We start from the raw sequence: 22,083 nt of genomic DNA, 5'->3' as shown, positions 1-22,083 counted from the left end.
AGCAAGTCAGTATACAATTACCTAACAGCTCAACTCGTATAATGATTAGGGTATGCAGTTTGCATGATGCTAAATTCACTAGTATATTTAGAGGTGGACAGTTTAGAATGCAAAATTCACCTTTAGAATGTTGGAAATGTTGTTTTTTTTACAAGATAAGTGTACATTAATACCACCACAAAATCATATTTACCTGAGGTAAATAGGGATCTTTTGATGAGTCCCAACTTTCTGAGTTAGGAGCGTGTCAGTATATCAAAAAGCTGGTTTAACATCAACTGCAGTCTATTTCTGAATTGTTTATGCTCACCAACACATAAAAAAAATCAGATATGCCCATACTACTGATACTTTTTCTAGATACAAATTTTGCTCACCTAATGCTTATACTTTGCTGTTTGTTTGCTTGTTTTATTTTCAGTAATTAAATATAAAAACTTGATACTTAATACTTGATTTTTGTTGGCAACAGAAAAACAGGATGCTTGTGATGTACTTACAATGTCAGTACAAATGTTGCCTGTCTGCCTGCCACAGACTGTAGTTCATTCACCAAAGACTCAACCTCCCAGACAGGCCTGATCACGTGACGCTTCAGCGTTCTAACTCGCCATCCTTCTAATCATTCCCACCTGGTCCTCTTAGTATAAATAGCCCCTGTTTCTGTTCCTTGCTGCTGGGTTTTAAATCTATTTATTTAGCTCTTCTAATCTGCATTTGAACTCTGATTAAACAGGGCAACCTGTAATTTTACTCAAGAGACCAAGTTTTTACCAGCTCCAAAAATTTAATATAACATTTTTGTTATGTAATTAAGACTAATAGACAGTTAAAATCATGTTAAATATCAATCAAAATACCAAAAGAATCAAAGAGACCAAGCAAACAAATCCAAATGGAAAGAATTTCTCAGAGTAACCAAAACAGACAGAGAATGAGAACTAGCAAGACACAGACAGAATTCTATACAAAGAGTCAGTACAAACACATAAGTATATATACACAAAGCATGACAAACAGGTGTGAAAGATCAGTACTCCAGTGATAACAAACAAGAGAACCTTTCTGATAGGATGGTTGGGAGTAGATGACAGAGGGCTTAAGAAAACAGGGGTTTATGGGAATTGTAGTGAAGTCAGTGGAGCTTAGACTTAAAAACAGCATTTTTTATTAAACTGCTCATACTAACAGAAGAATTGGGCATACAGCTGGAAAACAAAGCTGGGTGCTTTTAAGGGATCTTAGGCTTAATTTCCTTCCTCTGATTACTTACACTTTTGGGCTAAAAAGATAATTAAGTAAATTAATTTTTTTGGTGAATCTGACACTTTATACCATGAAATTGTTGCGAGTTGTTGTTGTCACAATAGTGGAATGTTTAGCTTTTGTAAAATATGTTCAAAGTAATGAGGCAACAGGGCAGCGGAATTAATAAAATGATGGAATTTAGGGTCACATTAGTTTAGCTAATATTCAGAACATTGAAAACATCTGTAGATTTGTATTTTGTTTACAATGAAAACTGCACACAGTCTTAAAATTAAATGTACTATTTTTACACAGCAGTGATTCATGAAGAAACCTGAAAACTTACAATATTGATACTGTGGAAAATGATTGTTGTTACTGTCTGAAATGTTTTTAGAATCAGCGTATTGATATTTTGACAGAGTTACTATTAATGTATGTAATACTGCACACTAATAACAAAACAACAGGAGGGAGGGCATCACTCATCCATCTTCTCTCCTCCCCCTTCTTGCTTTCTCTCTCTCTCTCTCTCTCTCTCTCTCTTTCCTTCACTCTCCTTCACCTCCCCCTACTTGGCCGTCTCTTCATCGTCTTCCATCTCTGTCCTTCTCCAGACTAATCTCGATTTTGCCCATGCTGGCTCCCTCGCTCCCCTCCTCCTCTGTGATAATTGACCTTGTTCAGACTGTGGGGGGATATGCAATGTGCTTCTGCTTGCACCTCTGAAGAACAAGGTGACTTGGGCACCAGTCAATAACTGTTTCACAGATGCAGACATACCGGTACACACACAGGAGAATATCTTCCCAGCCCAAAGAAAAAAACACATGTATGTCCAAAACAGCAACTGTTCTGGTTGCGAATTGTTGATTGTACTAAAGCAATGATCACATGATTGAACTTCATGGCACATTGCATGTTAAGGTCTGCTCCTCAGTGTGATGATAAAGATTCTTGAAAGGTTCTTTAAAGAGCAAACCAATTAAAGGGGTCTTAAAGCACTACAAGAGAGAACCTCCCACATGCTTATGGCGTATACATACATGAAATGGTATGAATGTGTGTGGCTATGTATTTAACACTTTGTGGGCACCAGATGTTTCCAGTTTCCATTGATTCAATATTTAACTGATCCACATGAGGAAGTTTATTTATTCATATTTTAATTTAACATATTTTATGTATATTTAAAAAAAAAAAAAAAACATAAAATTGACCATAATCATTTTTTTTTAATTGCAAATGTAAGCTGATCTAGAAGTTTTACAACAGGGAATGATTTACGAATTCCCATGTCTGTAGAAGTTGTGAGGTGCTATCTTGTGAGTGAGGCCAAACACTGACCAGCATGCTCATGACAAGACAACGTGAATTATCAGAGTCTAAGTGAACCAGGAATATGTCATAGAAGGCATCATTACCACCCACAGTGGACAGTGCAGTGCAGAAATCATATTTACATATTTATTTGCTTCCATGGGACATGGCAAAATTCATGGAAGGCTATACTATTTTTTCATCCCTCGTTCCTTCAATTCACTCCCATTCATTTTCAACAACACCTAAAATATTTTTGGAACGCACCTGGACCACACTCTGTAAAAATACCTGGGACTCCATAGCAACCATAAACAGGATGGGCAGCCCATTCCCTTTCCCCAGCAACCACCTAGCAAAATTAGCAATCATCAAACTACACAAGAGCAACCATATTGGATACATTCAGCAACCAGTGTATTAACCAAGAAGCCACCTAGTAACACCACAGCAACCAAAAGCTATATCATAGCAACACCTTAACAACCACATATAAATACCTTTGAAACTACAGAGCACCCCTTAACATAGCAACCACCTTGAATACCATAGCAACCATCTAACTACACAAGAACAACCATATTGGATACATTCAACATACATTCAAGTTGCCTATTAGCTTAAGTGCTGTTGCATTTATTTATTTGCAAAAAAAATAAAAGAAATGCTTCACAAATATGATAATGCATACTTTCAGTGTGGGTGTTTAATAAAAAAGGCAAGAGAAAGTGTTTATACTATGTTTTTACTTTTACATTTTAACCCCTATTTTCAGCCTAGAAACACCTTAACCAGACTGTTATCATAGCAACCACTTACTAACCACTAACACCTTAACTACCAAACGCTATATCATAGCAACACCTTAACAATCACCTATCATTACCTTTAAAACCACCAAGCATCCATTACCAACACCATAGTGACCCCCTTAGATACCTTAGCAACATCATAGAAACTACCTAGAGTACCACAGCAACCATCTGTCTACAGCAATGCAACCATTGTTTTCTAGTTACACAGTGTTCTCTGCACAATCTTGTTCTTTAGTGGTTGCCTTTTAGCTTAAGTGCTGTTGCATTTATTTATTTCCACAAAAATCAATAGAAAGGTTTCACAAATATGATAATGCATACTCTCAGTGTGGGCGTTTGTGCATGAATTTAATAAAAACAGCGAGAGAAAAAGACGAGAAAAAGAAGAGCGGCTTTTATATTTCAATCCCCCATGTTACTCTTTCAGCCTAGAGTAATTTCTCTCACACACATTTTATCATGCAGTGTTTGAGGAGGAGAATTAAATGGTCTTGGCGAGAGGGAGCATATTGGAGTGATACAAAAGGCAGAAGAAATAAATTGAAGATAGGAGCACAGAAAGGGATGTGAATTCAAACCGAGGTAACAAAGCTTGAACGGAATAAGAACCAGGAGTGGCAGCAGAGACTCACAGCCAGACGGCCAAGAGTGAAGGTTACTAACTAAATCACAAGGAGGGTATTTTACAGAGGGAGAGCGAGAACGCGAGAGCATCAGAGAAAGAGAGACTAAATGGCGAGAGCGGCATGTTCAGCATGTGTGAACAGGCTGGGGGGAAACAGATCGTCCCCCAGGATTCATTGTTGTACGGCTGGCTCTGCCATCTGAATACTGATGATAGGTCTTTTGCTGAGCTATCCACAGATCTACGCTAGAAAGCACAGATGCACACGCAGCAACGAGGACGACTGGTCTTCTGCCCGGCTGCTTACTTTACTACCTTGCCTGATTTTGTATATTCACACTCCTGTATAACATATCCACTCAGTCAACCACTCAACCACCAGTCAATACTCAATTAACTTACTTAGAGGAAAATCAGAGCTAAATGCAGAACTCATTGCCATATTGGTGGAGGCGGCTCTGGCAATCTTTCTGCCAAATTTGTGGGCGGGCTGAATTTGTATTCACTCCTGTGGGCTCGGGGGGATGTTTATGTATTACCATAAATGAGGTGCTTGCTATGTATATGCATATACGAGGGTCTTAAAAACTATATCATTTCCATCAGATTTAAATCTGATAAATTGCAATAACACATATTGAATATATGCACTACATCAACCTTTAAATATACAGTTTGGCCCATAAATATTTGGGCAGTGATAAAGTCTTCATAATTTGGGCACTGCATTCCAAGATTCAAGATTCAAGATTTAAAATTCAAGATTTAAATCCACCACACTGGATTTAAAATAAAACCAATAAGATTATTATATGAGATAATTTAAAAGGATGAACAAAAAAAATCTTATGAAGTGTTTTGTTTAGTGAACCATTTTTCCAGAGTCTCCTCATTTCAGTGGATTAAAAGTAATTGGACAAATGATCTAAAAAGCTATTTTATGGGCACTATGGGCTATGCACTCATTAATCTATTAATCTGTTAAGGAGGTAAAAGGTCTGGAGATGATTTTAGGTAAGGCATTTACATTTAGAAGCTATTGCGGTCAAAAAAGATCTCAATGGAAAATAAAAAATTATCATTAGACTAAAAAAAGGTGAAATCCATCAGATAGATAGCGTAAATGTTAGCAGTGGCCAAATGAACAGTTTGGTACATTCTGGGAAAAAAAGAGTGCAGTGGTGAGTTCAGGAACGCGATGTATTTCACTTGCTTAAGACAAAACTAAAGGCAGAAAGATCCACAGACCAGCAACAACTGAAGCTGCAGTAAAAACCTGGAAAAAAAGCATCATAAAGAACATATGGTGATGTCCATGAGTTTTAGAGTCCAGGTTTAGGAACATTTTATTTATGGTAAAATTCATTTGTAAGGCGTGCTTAAATCATTATATTTCACCAAATATCGTCAGTGTGCCTTATAATCCAGTGCGCTTTATGTATATATTTTATTAGTCAGGTTGTAAGGAGCAGCAAAGCCACTCTGCCTAAGTACAGTGTTATACAGGAGTTTCAGTTTAGTTCTCCAGCACTGAGGCTGGAGCAGCATTAGCATTAGCCGCTAACCGCGCTAAGCTCTAGCTCTTTCTCCGTTCAGTGAGGTGAGTATATCAGACTGTAGCCTGAACGTTTACAGCATTAAAACAAGCTATGTGGGCCAAACCGCTAGCTTATATCACTCTGGGTTACTGGAACACTCAGGGTTCCTCAGTGTAGCGCTATCGGGTGGCTAGCGCTAGCAGTAGCCGCTAATGCTAATGCTGCTGCTCCCAAACTTCTAACATCTAAGCTTACTGTAAATAAATGGAATGGAACGGTTTTCAGGAGAGAAATCTGTGTAGATTAACATCCAGCGGTGAGACCTGCTGAATTAGAAGAAAAACATGGTGACATTCCTGTTCATTACTAGTGTCTCATAATGCCTTACAATCCGGTGTGCCTTATGTATGAAAATAGATCAGAAAATAGATGTTTATTGATAGTGCGCCTTATAATCTTGTGCGCCTTACGAAAAATACGGAAACTCTAGTGCAAAAAAATTAAATATCAATATTGGATACTAAGCACATCTGGGCTGATATACTACTACAAGTATTTGGAGTAAGAAAACTATGTAAATGACCATTTCTGTCACCTTTTCCTTCATGAAGCAGATGCAACACATCCTAAGTACAGACTGGATAGCAAGGACAGGCCACTGTGATCCTGTCATGTAAGGTGCTCTGTCTCAGTGTTAGACATTTTGTGATAAATTGGTCTACTTGGGGGAGGGGTGTTCTCGCACTCATTATGCAAACACAATTCAGATGAGATGTGCACAGAGCAGGAGGAGAAGGGGATAATATGGCATAAATTATGCATAGAATACCTCGCTTGATTGACATACTACTCAGACTTTCCACATGTCGCATCGATCTGTTGATTAGATGATCCTGAGGTTGAAGTGTCTATGGAATTTTAACCAGGGCAGGAATTCTGGACACTCTAAACATTAATATGAATTACCTGTAATTTGAACACCTATTGAGCAGTACTACAAAAAAGATGATTTCTTGATCACTATAATGATTGTTTATCATAATTTTGTGATAGTGATTTAAACCGAAAGCTACAGAATCCAATAAGCCCCTATACCAGTCACCAATGCATTTTTTGTATGCTTTGACCATGTGATATAGTAGTAATACAACAGTACATTTCATACTATGCAAAGCTCACGCGAGCTAGATTGACACACAGGGGCAAGCACTGACGAGTCTTACTCTGTAGCTGATTAGTAAATATATATGTTTCAATGTCCAAAATGTCAGTCTCTACTAGCCTTGCAGTGATGGTACATTACCTTGCTATGGTTAGCGAACCTTACTGAAGCATAGTGATTACTTGTTCAGCAGATAATTAGCCAACCTGCCCATTTTCACGGCTCCAGCACGCTGTTTGTCTGCTGTTTTCTATACCTGGCAAATCTGTATGCAGAAATGAGACTGGGGGAATGGTGCTTGGCAGATTAGGAGACAAATAAGAAAATATTGGCTGATGCCCTGCTGGCAACAGTTGCCGGTGTATAAACTTAACATATTTCTTTAATATCTGATGATACATCTTGGACATATTATAAGATACTACAAACAATATAATCCTTAATGGTCCTTTCATATGTTGTGAGCTGTTATATTGTAAAATGTTGCATCATAAACACAACATCTGGCTAAATATCATATACCAAACATGTTTTTGTTCACAGATGTTGACACTGAATAACACTAAATAAATTAAATAAGCAATAACTACATAAAAAAAAACTTTAGCAGTGATATTCCATTCATAAATGTACCTCAGCAGTGACAGAATAATTTAGACATAGAAAGGCAGCATTTTGTGTGAATGCTGCTTAAAAATACTCTATTAAGAGTAAACACTGAAAAATGAAAAAATTAGTTATTCTTCTGTGTAAATGATTTAATCTTTTTACTTCAAGTTGTCCAAACACTAAGTGTTTTTTTCTTTCTGAATTTTTTAGCTGAATACTTTCAGTTGCCAAATATTGTATTCTATGCATCCCTAATTGCAATGTTAGTAGTAACATTTCAACATATCTTCAACTCAGTGTAACAATCAATTCAGCTGAAAGAAAAACTCAAATAAACCCCTTTAAGTAACAAACTAGCAATAACCAAAAAAAAGCCTTGTTTCAGCACCATCCACAGTCAATAAATTCTCACACACGACTTTCAGAGACATGGGTTTCATGGGCCATTACTGTATTGACTCAGTGGTCAGTTGGGCTGTATTTCAATAATAGCTAGGACATAGCTGTGGATCATTTTGGCTTACCTCCTGCTGACGGCTCTGTGGTTAAAGCAGCGTGAGGTAAATCCTGGATGCTGCTTAAGCTTTCCACCTCTGGCTCGCTTGTAGTCGGCACAGACCATGGAAATCTATCAGGATCCCCATCAGTAGCCTCAGTCTCCAGAGTCCAGTTGGGAACAGTTGCCATGGCTGTAACGTCCTCCACAGCTTGCCTGGGGTTGATGGAATCCTCCGGGGTAGTGGTGGGACTAGGCTGGAGCTGTGTGGTGGCTTCAGTTGGCAGTGAAGTGGAAACAGCTGGCTGCTGTTTTATAGTAGTTGACTGAACCGGTGTTGGTGGAGTGGGATGTAGCCTGGGCTCTGATGATGGTAACTCTGATGTCTGGAAACCAGTGGTTGTGGAAATTGGTTTGTTTTGGGGTCTTTTCTTCTTTGCATTTTGTAATTTGACAGACTTGGTGGTTGGCTTGGCGCTCCAGCTCACCTGTGTTGTGGAGGTTGATGATTCCTGTATAGAAGAATCTGATGTTATGATCACATATCCATGGGTATCTTGTGTAGATGCTTTTTCTGTGTTACTACCTCCATTGGAGGGCCAGAGATCAAGGTCATAGCTTGGGTAAGGTTGTAATATGGGCTTGGGATTGTCTGTTTGATGTCTTGCTCTGAGGAGTTCATCTTTGGGTGGTCTGGTACCCCTTTGTGGAAGAACAGTTCCTTTTGGAGCAGGGGTAGTTGTGACGTTATCAGACGGAACTACTGTGATTGACTGGTAAGAAGGTGTGGTAAGTCGTGCCATCACCAGTCCTCTATTGCCTTTCTGAACATTGATGATGTCTGCACTTATTGGGGGACTTCCTGTTGTTAGATTTTGCACAGTTGTTACAACATCTGTCTTTAATGACAGTTTGTAATCTTGTGAGGTGATGATGTTGGCACTTGTTTGTGGTCTTTCTGTTGGTGGGTTTTGTACAGTTGAGGCAACCTGTGCCTTTAAAGACTCTTTGAAATCTTGTACATTGGCAGTGTCTGTACTTGTTGGTTGACTTTTTGTTGGTGGATTTTGTACAGTTGTGGCAACGTTTGCTCTCAAAGACCCTTTTAAATATTGTATGTTCATAATGTCTGTATTTGTTGGTGGACTTTCTGTTGTTGGGTTTTGTAAAGTTGTGGCAACCTGTCCTTCCACAGTCCCTGGCAAGAAATTCAAGGGCAGTCCCAAAGAACTCAAAGGTGGAATTGGAAGTTTCACTTCCGGAATCCATTTTCCAAAGTAGGACCCTCCCCATATGCCTGAGGCTTCCTTTGATTGTGCAGTGGGCTTTGGCCTCTTTTTGCCGAAAAACCCTTCACAGACGGAGCTGAAGAACAAGAGCAAGAAGCAAACTACCAGTGCCCCCCGCAGACGAAGCATGCTGCCTGCCTTTTCCTGGCTGTCTGTAGGTCACATGGTGTCCTCCATCCAGCAGCCCTCCAGGCACACTGGTGCTCAAAGTGACCTAAAAGACAGATATGGAACATACAAAGACAAGGCCAGTTAGCTGTCTTGGATCTTTGAGTGATATGTAAAAAACAAAAAGTAAAGCACATTTAAAACCAAAGTGCTGTAGAGTTTTAATCTCGAGAAAAACTTAAACACACCCAAACATAAAAACAAACAATAGACATTAAGTAGATAAAACGGCACAATGATAAAACTAGGTTTTCAGGCTTATTTTGAAAACTATACTCTATAACGCTATTCCAGAGTCTCAGGGCTGCAACAGCAAAGGCTTGATCACCCTTGAGCTTTAGCTGCGACCGAGGAACAGCCAGGAGCACCTGACCTAAAGACCTCATAGACCTCATAGGAATGGGAAAAAGGTTCTAATGACTCATTAATGTAAGACGGTGCAAGACCATGCAGTGTCTAAAAAAGAAATCAAAGAACTTTAAACTGGAACCTGTAGTGAACTGAAGTGGTATGATCTTGCTTCTTAGTGCCAGTAAACCGTCTAGCAGTGGCATTTTGTACTAATTGTAACCAAGCCAGAGAAGATTTACTAATGCCAAGTGAATTGGACTTGATATGGACTCCAAGTGAGATGAAGCTGCAAAAGTTTAATTTGTGCCTGATTTTTAGAGATCCCCCCTTCGTGGGGCCTTTCAGACACTTCTGAGGTAGTCTGGGATGCCTTGACATTTTTTTTTTATAATTTATTTTTCTAAAGTGCTACACATGCTTATTTTCAGCACAGACTCAGCTGCAAGAATCTGAAAGTTCTAAATGTGTCATTAATCAAGTTTCGGATTAAATCTTCTCCAAACGCAGACTTTGCACACATGGTTAACACTTTTAGCTTAGACTGCTAGCTTGGACTTTGTAAAAACGGTGTTAAAAATATATTAATAATTTACAGAGTGTAATGTGCCTGTTGTTATTTATGATTCTCTCAAAGTAATTCAAAAATAAATTTACATACATTAACGGTCAGAAATCTTAGAACACCCCCATTTTTTCTCAAACGTTTTTGCTATTTATGCTCTTTGGGTGCAGTTAATAACCACAAATGGTGCAAAATCCAGTGTAAAAATAAACTGCATTAAACTACCAGGACCTTTAAGAAAAAACAAATAAACTAAAAACTGAAAAAGTCATTTTAGTATTGTAAAAAAAAAACGGTATATTGTAAAAGTAAACTGAGAGCCTTGAGATGTCTGTTATCCCATCACAGACTCAGAAGGGTTAATGGTCTTTCTCCAAATTATGCTTGTAACACTCCATTTCTTTTCTTTATTTTCTGCCTGAAATTACATGAGGTATTACACAGTAGTTTCATATTGAATGAAGTAATGTTACTGAAAAGCCTTCAAAACATTACTAAAACATTACATTACTTAACTTTACTAAATTACAAAAAAATCTAACATTTCTAAAATATATTGAAATGAAGTCATTTGTAATGGCTTGCATTTTATAATCCACATTATAGAGACTTCACACTGTTGAATGGAGTTCATATCCTCCATCATGTTCTGCTGCAGAAGATTGTGTCACTATTGGTTTAATTTTCCTTAGGTAAAATCTATAGCTGATTTCTGCTTCTGATTGGAAGTTATTCAAGCTGGAGTAAACAGAGAACAAGCAGCTTATCCAAGTGTCTATTTGGGAGTATAGCAGGAATAAAGTCAGCAGGCTAAGGCTAATGCTAGCAGATTCTAAACTGTCTGCTAATCCAGCTGCCCTACACTCAATGAGAAGGGATAAGGTGAATCTAGACGTTATTATCTATTTAGCATTGAGTCTCTCATTTGAAAATTACATAGCCTTCAAATTCATATCATTACGTTACTGTTATGAAGAAAACGCTTTATTCCTGGCAGTTTGTTTTAGGCTGTAATCAGTATTCTTAAATTTTCCAGTTAGAGCTTGGTGGCCTTGTATCGTCTTTACTGCTCTGTATTGACAAAAGAGCAGCCCCATTGAAGCTCCATTGAAGCTCTAGTTATAGGGAGCTCTTTGAGAATATGAATGGGGGGGTGGAAGCTCCTATGTGCAGCTGGGGGTTGGGTTGGGGGCTTTCTTTGGATTGATGGGGTAATTTAGGGGTTCAAAGCCAATGAGGCTGTTGCCTCAGTGAAGCGAGTGGAGTACTGATGGAATTTCTCTCAGAACCTGGAGTGAAACCTGGGTGCTAAAGGAAGCTTCCAACTCTCCAAAATTGCATCCTCCATCTTCTGTGCTTCCTCTTTCTCTCTCTCTTTTTCTTAAAAACCCATGATTGATTTCTTCTTTAATCCAGGATGAACTGTAAAACCCTTCCAGTGGGAACAACACCAGTTTGTGCTCCGTCTGCCAGCAGACGAGTTGAGTAGCCATTTTAAACCTTACCACCCCCCCCCCCCCCAACAACCCCCTCCCACCCCTTTCAGTCTCTCCTTCCATCTCCTTCTCTTTCTCCAGCTCCCTTGGTGGCCTCACTAATAGAAATTCTGCCAGCACTGTTGGGCTTAATTCCTCTGTTTTAATGGCATGGATGGATAATCTAGTTCTTACATCATTCTCATCTCAGAGATGACCTTCCTCAAGGGCCTCAAAGATTCCACTTTCTGGTGCATCAGCACCAGTTAGAAAACCTCCATGGCTCTAGAACAGTGGAGGCAAATTTAGACGAACAGATCTGAGTTCTATTTTTCTGTGAACTGTCCCAAATTGGTTGCGCTGTGAAACATTCTGGGTTATGCAATGGCTCCACTTCACAGTGGAACAGCTTGTCTTTTGGATATCTTGACAATTCCTTTAGAAAAAATTATTTTGCTAAAATAAAAAAAAAAGATAATCCCAGAAACTAAAAATGTATCTTTTCTGTTTAAAGCTGAAGCCATAAGTTACTGAGGTTCAAGACGATACTGCTACAAAACTCAGATGTGAAGGTTTTTTCATAAAAAAATGCTAGTTCATGTTCAATGTATAGTATCTCTATCCTTTCTTTTCTTAAGTGTTCATATACAGTATTGTACGTATGTATGAAACATCTGTACCTAAGCAATTTTATGTTAAAGCTATGTATAGAAATAAGTTTGCATGATGCTTATGTAATAATTCGTATAGAAAGAAATTTAATAAATTAGAATAAATACACTTTTTAAAAGAAATGAACTAAAATGGCTTATTTGTGCAATGGCATAGAAAATCCACAAAACCACTTAATGGTTCTTCAGATAACCATGTTTGTAATTGAGATTGTGAGTGTAAAGGGCCCTTTTGAAATGTTTATCACAATATATATTTTAAGGAAGAACCTTTAAATTATTCAAGTAGAATTTATAAGTTATATGTAAGTTCTTTAAACATTCACAGCACCTCTTTCTCTATTGCCTTGTCTTAAATAACCCTTTCTGACACCAAGTTTAACAGGAGTTTACAAACAAATATTAATGCGAGAAAACGTTAACAAGTGTATCTTGCTTAAAAAAAGAAGGCCTTATATTTTAAGCTATAGTTTTAAGCTAGCAGCCATTTTAGTGTCCTCAGCAAGAGGATTGGAAATTTGGATTCACTCCATTTTTGTTTTTCCAATTTCCACATTTTATTTATGACCCACTTCTACCAGTGCTAAAAGAACCAAAGCTAAGTTGTGTTTACTCTAAATCACATTGAGCCAGTCACACACATCTTTCCTACTGCCAGTTTTGCAGACACTTGTGTTGGCTTTTATCCTTCTGAATGTTGGGGGAGAGGGATGTCTATCCTGGCCATAAATGCTATCCTGGCACCCCTCAGTTTGTATATTTCTAAGCATACCAATTAACACATATTGTTATACAACTTTTGTATTCATATAATTTGTTTATATATATATATATATATATATATAACTATTTATTTAAGTGTTTTAAATGAACATGAGGATTCTAAACCTTTTGCACAGAACTGTACATTAGCTTTCAGCTGACAGCATCAAGCAGGTACATGCATCTAAAGTGAAAGCAGCTGTAGGTTATGCTGCAGTGGATTATGATGTTCTATTTTGGGTTGTGTCGTATCGTTAGGCCAGTAGACAGAGTGTTGTTAAGCTATAGCATTCTGCCTGACTGCTGTGTCTGCAGGGAGACGGTGTGTGAGTCCAGAAGCTGCCAGACTGGGTAAATCAGAGTCAGATACTCCCTGTAGTTTTCTACTCACTGACACTCAAACCACAAGTGTAGGGTACAGCTAGAAACTGGCAGTCAGAGGATTTTTTCGTCATTGTAGGAAGTGTAATATTCATAAGATGCACATCAGGATAGTTATAAATGATCTCTGGAGCACTTTTTGTTACTACTGCCAGTCTAAATGAGTAAAATATACGACTGAATCTTTCAACCTTTCTCCCTCCCTCCCTTCCTACCACTTCATTCTTTCACTGTCATTTATGTGTTCACTCGAGTAGAAACATTGACTGACCTAGTAGAAGAGCATGATGGAGGGGGAAAGAGGTTTTTTGAGAAGTAAAGATCTCATAGTTGTGGTGAAAAAGACTATGCAAAAAAGCTAGAGAATACGAGAATGTATTTTGTGAACTTTTAACCCTTTCAGGCATGTACATTTCCTTAAAAACAAAAAGCATTCTTTTAAATGTGTCTGATATATTACATATTAAACAATTACACTAAACCAGATTTGGGCTGTGAATTTTTAAGTGTAAGATCAAAAGTAATTCATTTGTATGTATTTATTTTGGTGGTGTCAATCAATTAAAACAATTATTCAAAAAAACAAATGGCTTTGTGATTAATCACGATTAATCACACTTGTCCTTCTGAAAATAAATTAATGAGTGTATGACTTGCCAAATGGATTTATATTAGTGTTGCTAATCACTTAAAGCAACATTGTATTTGTCATAACAATATTCTGTGATTAATCATGATTAAAATTATAATTAAAGTTATTGCTGGTATAGTGTGGTGTGCCTGGAGAAAAGAGCCTTTTTTACTTATTATTATATCTCAGGGTAGTTATGATGATTTTTAAATTACAGTAGAAGAGGTACATTAGATGGTTAGTGGGGGTTATTAAATCCATATTTCACCAATAGAGCGTAATCTAGCTTTTTATTTAATAATGGTAACAGGCTGCAGAGTTGTCCTTGCTTGGGTGCCATATATGTTAGTCTCTGAGCACAAAAATTTAATTAAATAAGCACAAAAAACATCCACTGTTCTAATAAAACTTTAGTAATAGCAGGGCCACTCCTGGCTTTCACTTTTTCTGTGCTACATAAAATGCAAACACAATTTCAGAAAATGTACAGATTTCCTCTGCAAACACAATTACAAATTGAAACCTTAGGAAATTACAGTGTCCACAGTGCCACAAAGAGTTAAATATAATCCTTTAATCATTCTGTCCTCAGAGAATCTGAATGCTTTGATTTTCTTTTATGATTTATATAATTCCTTCTTACACTTGTTATCCTCTTTTATTATAATATAACAACCCTTTTCTTCCAGTATCATTTTCCTCACATACAGAAAAAAGACCTCACAGAAGGCCTTGGTGATATGACTGAGTACTCACATCTGAATATGCTTCAGAGAACTGGCAATATGAAATAAAAAATGATGAAGTAAAAGGTTTTGTAAAAGAACTAACACCAAAAACACCATAGATCTATAGGATCACTACCGCAATCTACAGGCAAGCCATCAATTCACCGCACAGCTTGATTTAGGGTGTGTAAGTTTATCTTTCCGATCGTAACAAAAGGAAAAATACACCTTGTGCGTTTCCAATATAGCAATGAACGTCTGGCGATTGAGTGTATTCAGGGTTTACTTCTATCAGTGGCGCACCTTTTTTTTTTTCATTGCCAAGATAGCAATTAGCCCTCCAGACCACCACACCCTCAGTGTAGATGTATTCACAAGCTCTGTCACTATTATTATATTACTAAGGTGTATGATAATGAATATCACGACACACCTTGCGCAGAGTGTAAGATAGGGCTCAATGTTGCTGATATGTTTAAATGTTTAACTTTTGTTAGTTGCACTGGATAAGGGCATCTGATAAATAGCTTAAATGTAAATGTAAATTTTTTCAAAAGTAAATATCTAACTCTATGTAAGTAAAATACTGTAAATGCATCTTGCGCGTTACCAATATAGCAATGATCCTCTGACAATTGACTGTTGTCTAGGTTCATTTCAGTAAGTGCCGCACCTCTGTTTTCCGTTGCCAAGATAGTAATTAGCCTTTCAGACCACCACTCCCATTGGTGTAGAAATATTCACAAGCTCTGTCTCTATTTTAATGGTATTAACTATTTTAAGATAGGGCCCAATATTGCAGGCATTTTTAAATGTTTAACTTTTGTAAGTTGCATTGGATAAGGGCATCTGCTAAATTCCTTAAATGTAAATGTAAAAAGAAAATATCTAACTGTATATAAGTAAAATATATTTTAAAATAACAAACATAAGACATTTTCATATTACTTCAGTGACACTGCAAACTGTACTGAATTACATTATTTGAGATTATTTGCACAAGATAATGTTTTCTGATAATGAATATTATTCATCTTCTATTCAATTATTCTTTTCTAAATTAAGTCATACACAGATGGCAACCTGTTTAGCAACTTTAATATTAGGATATGGTCATGTTTTATATCTTGTATAAAATAGTATTAAATATTCTTTACTGTACTGAATATTCCCCAACCCTACCACACTCTCACAGTGACTTCAGTGTTTAATATGGTCTGTTCTGGCAGTAGAGTCGTAGATTTCAATTTGTAACTTTACAGCGATATTCTGAAGACTTGCTATATTCAGCCCTTTACTGTCCTTGTTGAATAGCACTTTAATGAGTGCCAATCAATGCTTATTGGCTTTGAGGGAATTGTTGATGTGCATGGGGCGATCAATGATGATTACAACAAGAATAAATGGAAAGGCAAAGAACAAAGAAGCATTAGAAGAGAGAGATATGGAGGTATCTGACAGAACCGCAGTAGCTTTCCACTGTGTGAAGTGTTCCAAATGAATTTCTTGAGCTGAGGTGTATCTTAAATGCTGATGGATTGACTTGTCAGCAGACGGCTTACTTCTAACGCGTTTCTATAAGTGCGTGGAGGCGTTTGCAATCAATGGCTTACACCTCTCAGTAATGGGTTGATTTATGGGCTGTGAGTCTTGCTCCTTGCGTGGGTTCTGGCTCATAAATGCTGGCATAGGAGGACATTTATGGCCCTTTATAGAACTAAACAATACCAGTGTAAGGGGGCTCCCCTTTTTGCCCTTGGTTTATATTGTCATAGTCCAAATGGTGACTTTCAAGGAGAAGACAAAAATGTTCTTAACTTTGAATGAAATCATGTAAAATAGTTAATTCCAAGAGATTTTGAAGCATTTTGGACAGTTCATCTATAGTTGTTTACACAATGTAAAGCAGCTACAGGGTTCGAATAATGGAGAAAACTCAAAATGGACAAAACTGGATATACATGATTTACATTGGACAGCATCTATAGATTAGACAGTTTAGATTTAGTGCTCCAAAGGGTTCTCTAAGGATATTTTCACAGCTAAAAGTCTGGACCAGTGTTCACACCACAGTTCGGGTCTTTGTTATATTGTCTATACTTTATATAATATATTGTAGAATGCTAAAAGTTTGTCAAGTTGCTTTCCAGGTGTTGTGATGAATTCTAGCTCTCTGTCAAAATACGTCTCCCCTTCACATACAAATGCGCCCCCACAGCGGAATTATTGTAAAAGATTATCCTCAGATTCCTTTTATTGCTGTTTATAATTAAGGGATAATCTACTGTTACAGTAAATATATGAATTCCCAGTCTAAGTGTTTGTATCCATACTGCTACGTGATGTGCCTTCATTAAAAGTGGAATTTTTATTCGGGTTTGATTAAAAACTGCCTCAGCTTTCTGTAATTGGTCCAAAAGTTTGAACCATCAAGAAAAGTGCTTTTACACTGCAGATGGTTCAGTAGATCCAGACTGAGAACACCTATATTTTGTTCAGACCAAACTCTGGTCCTTTGGTCTGGACCGTGGTTTACGGCCCCTTTCACATTTGCTACTTTGGTGCTTTGTAGATGATTCCACTTTGCTTCTCTATAGAAGCCTTTTTCCGTTTGGTTCCAGTTTAAAAAGTTTGTGTAAAGGGCCTTTTAAAAGTTTAAAGAACCTTCACATAATGTTACCTTTATAGCATCTATAAGAAATTACAGATTCCTCTTAGAACCTTCACATTACAGTGTGTGCACTATAACAGCTCCTTTGATGAATAGCTCACTTGGATGCTTTAATCATATTCATGCATAAAAGGGTGTAAAATGTAAAAAAGGGTGTAAAAAGATTTTAATATTACTGTTACCAATAAAATAACACCTTTTGGTACTACATGAAACCCTCTGAGTGTTGAGAACCATTGACTAAAAACGTGGTTCTTCCATGACTTTGCAAAGAAAACCTGTTTTGTCATCCTTGTTTAGTGGAATGTCATGACATCTTGCAATGTGGTAAAAATGGATTTGTCATTGGTGGTGCTGAATCCACTTGAGATTGTTTGCAAAGAAAACAAAAAAGAAACCTTAAAACTGTAGAATTTAAACGTTTTTTAAGAGATTTCAACAGATTGCTCGTCACATGCAAAGACAATTGTGTCATTTCACTTAGGGCTAACTCCAGCCCCATGTGTTGGTGGCTAACCTGTTGAGATGTCTACACATTAATCTCCTCTGGTCTATTAAGTCTAAGGTTCAGTCTAAGACATGATTATACTTAGATATCTCTGTAATTATAGTCACATACAGTATTTAAGTTTTGTACATTGTTGCTGTTTTACTGCTTATCCTATATAATCACACTGCATGAACACCCTTTGGGCATCAGGAACCCTTAAGTTCTCTGCAATCATCATGTCATCTATTTTTTTTCTAGAATCTGAACATTTCTCTATTTAATCCATCCTATCTACTCTATTCCTGTATGCCTGTTGATAATGGCAGCGTATTGCACTGGGCTGAACTGCGCTCAGTCCATCGACTGATGCTGGCTGTCCTTGTTTATCTCACGCTGAGCTCTGCAGCATCACAGTGCATAGACGAGCCCCCCGAAGGTCACAGCTAGACTGAGACCAAATACATCTGTCAAAACATCCAACATTGACTTTAAAGCATCGATACATTAGCGGTACTGTGCAACCTGTTGACTGGGTAGCTGTGGTAATATGCAGCATCCCTGCAGGCTTTAGCTGAGCCTGAACCCGATACTGGTGTTGTGTTTTCTTTTATCTGGATACACACACACCAAACACACACACACACACCAAACACACACACAAAGATACACAGGGCTCTACAACACCCCACAGGGAGTCAATTATGCTTGGCTGTGAAAGTGTGATTAATGAACTGTCACGTTAATGTTTTTATTGGCCATTTGCTCGATGCATCTGCATCACCTGATAATTTCAAATGCTCTCGTCTGAAGGCAGCTTGCTCCACTGGCTGCTGCCTTCACCATGGTTACTGGCAGAGCAGAATAGGTCTGGTTCAGAGCATGCGGCTGCCTGTATTAATATATATATATATATATATATATATATATATATATATATATATATATATATATATATATATAGATTCAAGACATAGCCATATACATGGCTCTATAAAGAGACCTTCACTCCTACACAAACATCATATAAATCAGATTTTTTTTTTATCAGAGCACAGAGCAGAATTTATAGTAGGCACAATATTGACAGACATGTCAGTGGGTGGCATTTAACAGGCGCAGTCACATGCTTACACACACCGCTGCCTGTACATGTTTATATCTGCAGATTTAACCCTACCTGCTCATTCTGTTCCGAGAGGAGGAACCTATCAGCTGATTGTGCCCTCTCTCTCTCTCTTTCTCTCTCTATTACTAAGTCTCTCTCGTCCCCTGTTTATGTATGTACTGTTGTATGTATGTGATGCTATCCCCAGTGACAGATCATCTCCAGCAGTATCCAAGCACTAAAAGACTGCAGGTCACTCACCCTTTCCCAGCTGAGAAGCAGGAGTTGATAGGAAGGAATATGGAGTCCTGTACTATAAGCAGCAGTAGCAGCAGCAGCAGCAGCAGCTCAGCTGCAGGAGAGATCAGTCTGCCTGTGCCTGTGGGAGAGAAACTGAGCTTCAATACTCTCTCTCTCTCTCTCTCTCTCTCTTGCTCTACCTCTCTTCCCCTCCCTCCCTCCCTCTCTCGTTTACTCTCACTGCCTGTGCCTCCCTCTCCCTCTCCCTCTCTGTAGCTCTTGCTCTCTCTCTCTCCCTCTCTCTCTCTCTTTCTCTCTCTCTCTCTCTTTTGCAAGAGGTGTTCTTGTGCCGCTCTCTCTGGATGTCACACACGCGCGCGCGCGCGCACACACACGTGCGCACACACACACACACATACACACACAGAGACATGTACAGTTCAGTGACACAAAAATCTTCATTTTAATGTACACACACAGTATACTAAGGAAATATCTGGAGCTTTTTAAAGGATTCTGATCCATTCCTCCTAAAATGTTAAGTGTAAAAAGAAGAAAGCAACTTGTGACAAGTGTCATCAGACTAGACCCTGGTCTTTCCACAAAACTGCATAAAGGTGCCACCCTCGTACTCTCTAAAAGGCTCTCGGATGCTACTTTTGTGTAGTGTACCTCTTGGTGAGATATCTACAACACACTTAAATATAATTTTGCCCAGTTGACTGGGCATTTTCACACCAGCACTATTTAATCAGTTTAGAACGAACTCTGGTTTGCATCTGGTTTGTTTGCGGTTCATTCGGGCAGGTATGAAAATCACACTAAACAGTAATTACACTCATGTGAAACACCACCTCACTGAGACCCACAAAAAGGATGTGACCAACTAAGAAATATACATATATTGCATATTTCAGTATTTAAGCTAAACTGCTGTTTAGGTGTAGTTAAATCCAATTAATTACCCAGATAATTACAACAGCTATACAAAAAAACGCTGCTTCTGCTGTTACTCCATGCTAATTTGTTAACACACAGAATGCTGTATGTGCTGCGCTTGATGCTGTATCACTCACGCCTGTGCAGCTCCACTTACTGATGCAAAAGTGTGGATGCCGCAATAACCATTGAAAACACTGTGTTTGAATGTGCATTTTGGTGCTTTAGGTTTGTGCCTGTATGAAAACAAACCAAACAGAGCGGAAAATTACTCTATAGCACTATCTGGACGGGATTAGCTTCTCAGGGGGTCCTGGGTAATTTTCTCTTTTATTTGGGGTCCTCTGTAATTTTATAATGACCATGTACGTGTTTTTCTCAGACGTCCTCTGAATGCTCACCTCTCGTTTAATAAAATAGCTAATTGTCCACTGCCACACACCATAATTACACTTTGGGCACGCATTACCACAGAGAGCCACATAAGCACAACAGCTAGTGGAAATGGAGGAGCTACTGGACCAATTCCTCACATGACAATGCAATATCAGGTGACCTAGAAAGCCTCAAAAAAAAAAAAAAACACACTGGTCCTCCTGTTTTTTCAATTGCAGTCCAGATGCAAGAGTTTAATTACTGAGTAGAAATGTGAAATATTTTTTGAAATATTCCGTGGAATAATCATCATTGTACTGAAATAACTTTTAGGCCATTTATTAGTGGTCATCATCTTTGTTTACAGTGATGTCATGAATGAAAAACATTGACCGCTATGGACTGCAATGCGTTGTCTTTATTGGCCAATCTAAGTTCAGTTTGGGAGCCAACAACAGCCTTGTAGTGACGTTTTAAATGTGCTTCTGATGTGAAATGACTCACTACCCCAAATGGTGTGTTGATCTGGGGAGCCATCACATATGAATGTTAGTCACCCCTAGTAAAGATACGAGAGATACCAACAGCTCAGTGATACTCAATGTGTACTGTCCTGTAATAAGAGGGCTTTCAATTTGCATTTTTAAGAAGGATAATGGTCCCCCAATCATAGCAAGGCTTTTCCAGCAATGGGTTTTCTCAGACTGCAACACTGTCTTGTCCTGTCTAGTATGCTAGTGCCAGTATTAGCACCCTACCAGATCACAGGATCTACAGACACAGCTGCAACATCTATAGGCAAATATGCAGCAGGATATGATGAAACCTGTTTGCCTACATACCAAACTGTACCTCATCTTGTACCTAGCTTTTCCTATATAAACGTATGTCATCATTATTATTATTATTTATTTATTTTTTTTTTCTTTACCACCCCTCTTAGCCCTTGTATCTGTGTGTTTATTTCAGTCCACAATAGCAGAGGTTTCACCTCAGTGAGCAGATTGTTTGTCTGCAGAGAGCAGCTGCTGGAGGAAAACAGGTACCAGAGCCAAAACAACAACACACAACACACTTTTACCTACAAAGATTAGCATGTTTTGGTCCTGACTTCTGCCACACAGAGTAACAGTCAATAGGCTTATCTCTGTCCCATCAAACATCTCAAATTTAGCTCATTGTGTTTCCACAAAAAAAGGAAAGTGGAGGATCATGTCTGAATCTGTGATCCCCGGAATTCTCCACATTTAGAAACAATTCCAAGCACCCCAGCCCAAGGAAATGTAATTTCCTCATTGTCTGTGGTGCATTCAGCCTGAATTCCTAAAGGATCTATTCACAGAGATGAGGCTGGTGGGTTATTTGTCCTTTCTCATACACCTGTTTTGTAACCTATTATGTAAAAGTGGTGGTAAAGGTAAATAAAGGACAC

At 38.1% G+C, this 22,083-nt stretch overlaps 1 protein-coding gene across 1 annotated transcript in view; it reads right to left on the bottom strand.

The window, feature by feature from the left end:
• prrt4b (proline rich transmembrane protein 4b) overlaps positions 1-19,508 on the bottom strand; it is a 58,927-nt gene extending 39,419 nt beyond the window's left edge. The window contains exons 1-2 of the mRNA XM_049474271.1: positions 19,359-19,508; positions 7,842-9,316 (exon numbers count right to left, since the gene is read on the bottom strand). Of these exons, the coding sequence (XP_049330228.1) occupies positions 7,842-9,231 (1,390 nt within the window). The 5' untranslated portion in view covers positions 9,232-9,316; positions 19,359-19,508. The remainder of the gene's footprint in view (positions 1-7,841; positions 9,317-19,358) is intronic.
• Between the last annotated feature and the right edge of the window lie 2,575 nt (positions 19,509-22,083).

Source organism: Astyanax mexicanus, chromosome 2 (genome assembly GCF_023375975.1).
Source record: "Astyanax mexicanus isolate ESR-SI-001 chromosome 2, AstMex3_surface, whole genome shotgun sequence".
NCBI lineage: Eukaryota > Metazoa > Chordata > Actinopteri > Characiformes > Acestrorhamphidae > Astyanax > Astyanax mexicanus.
Note: the sequence above shows the minus strand (reverse complement) of the source record. Positions and strands in the feature narration are given on the sequence as shown.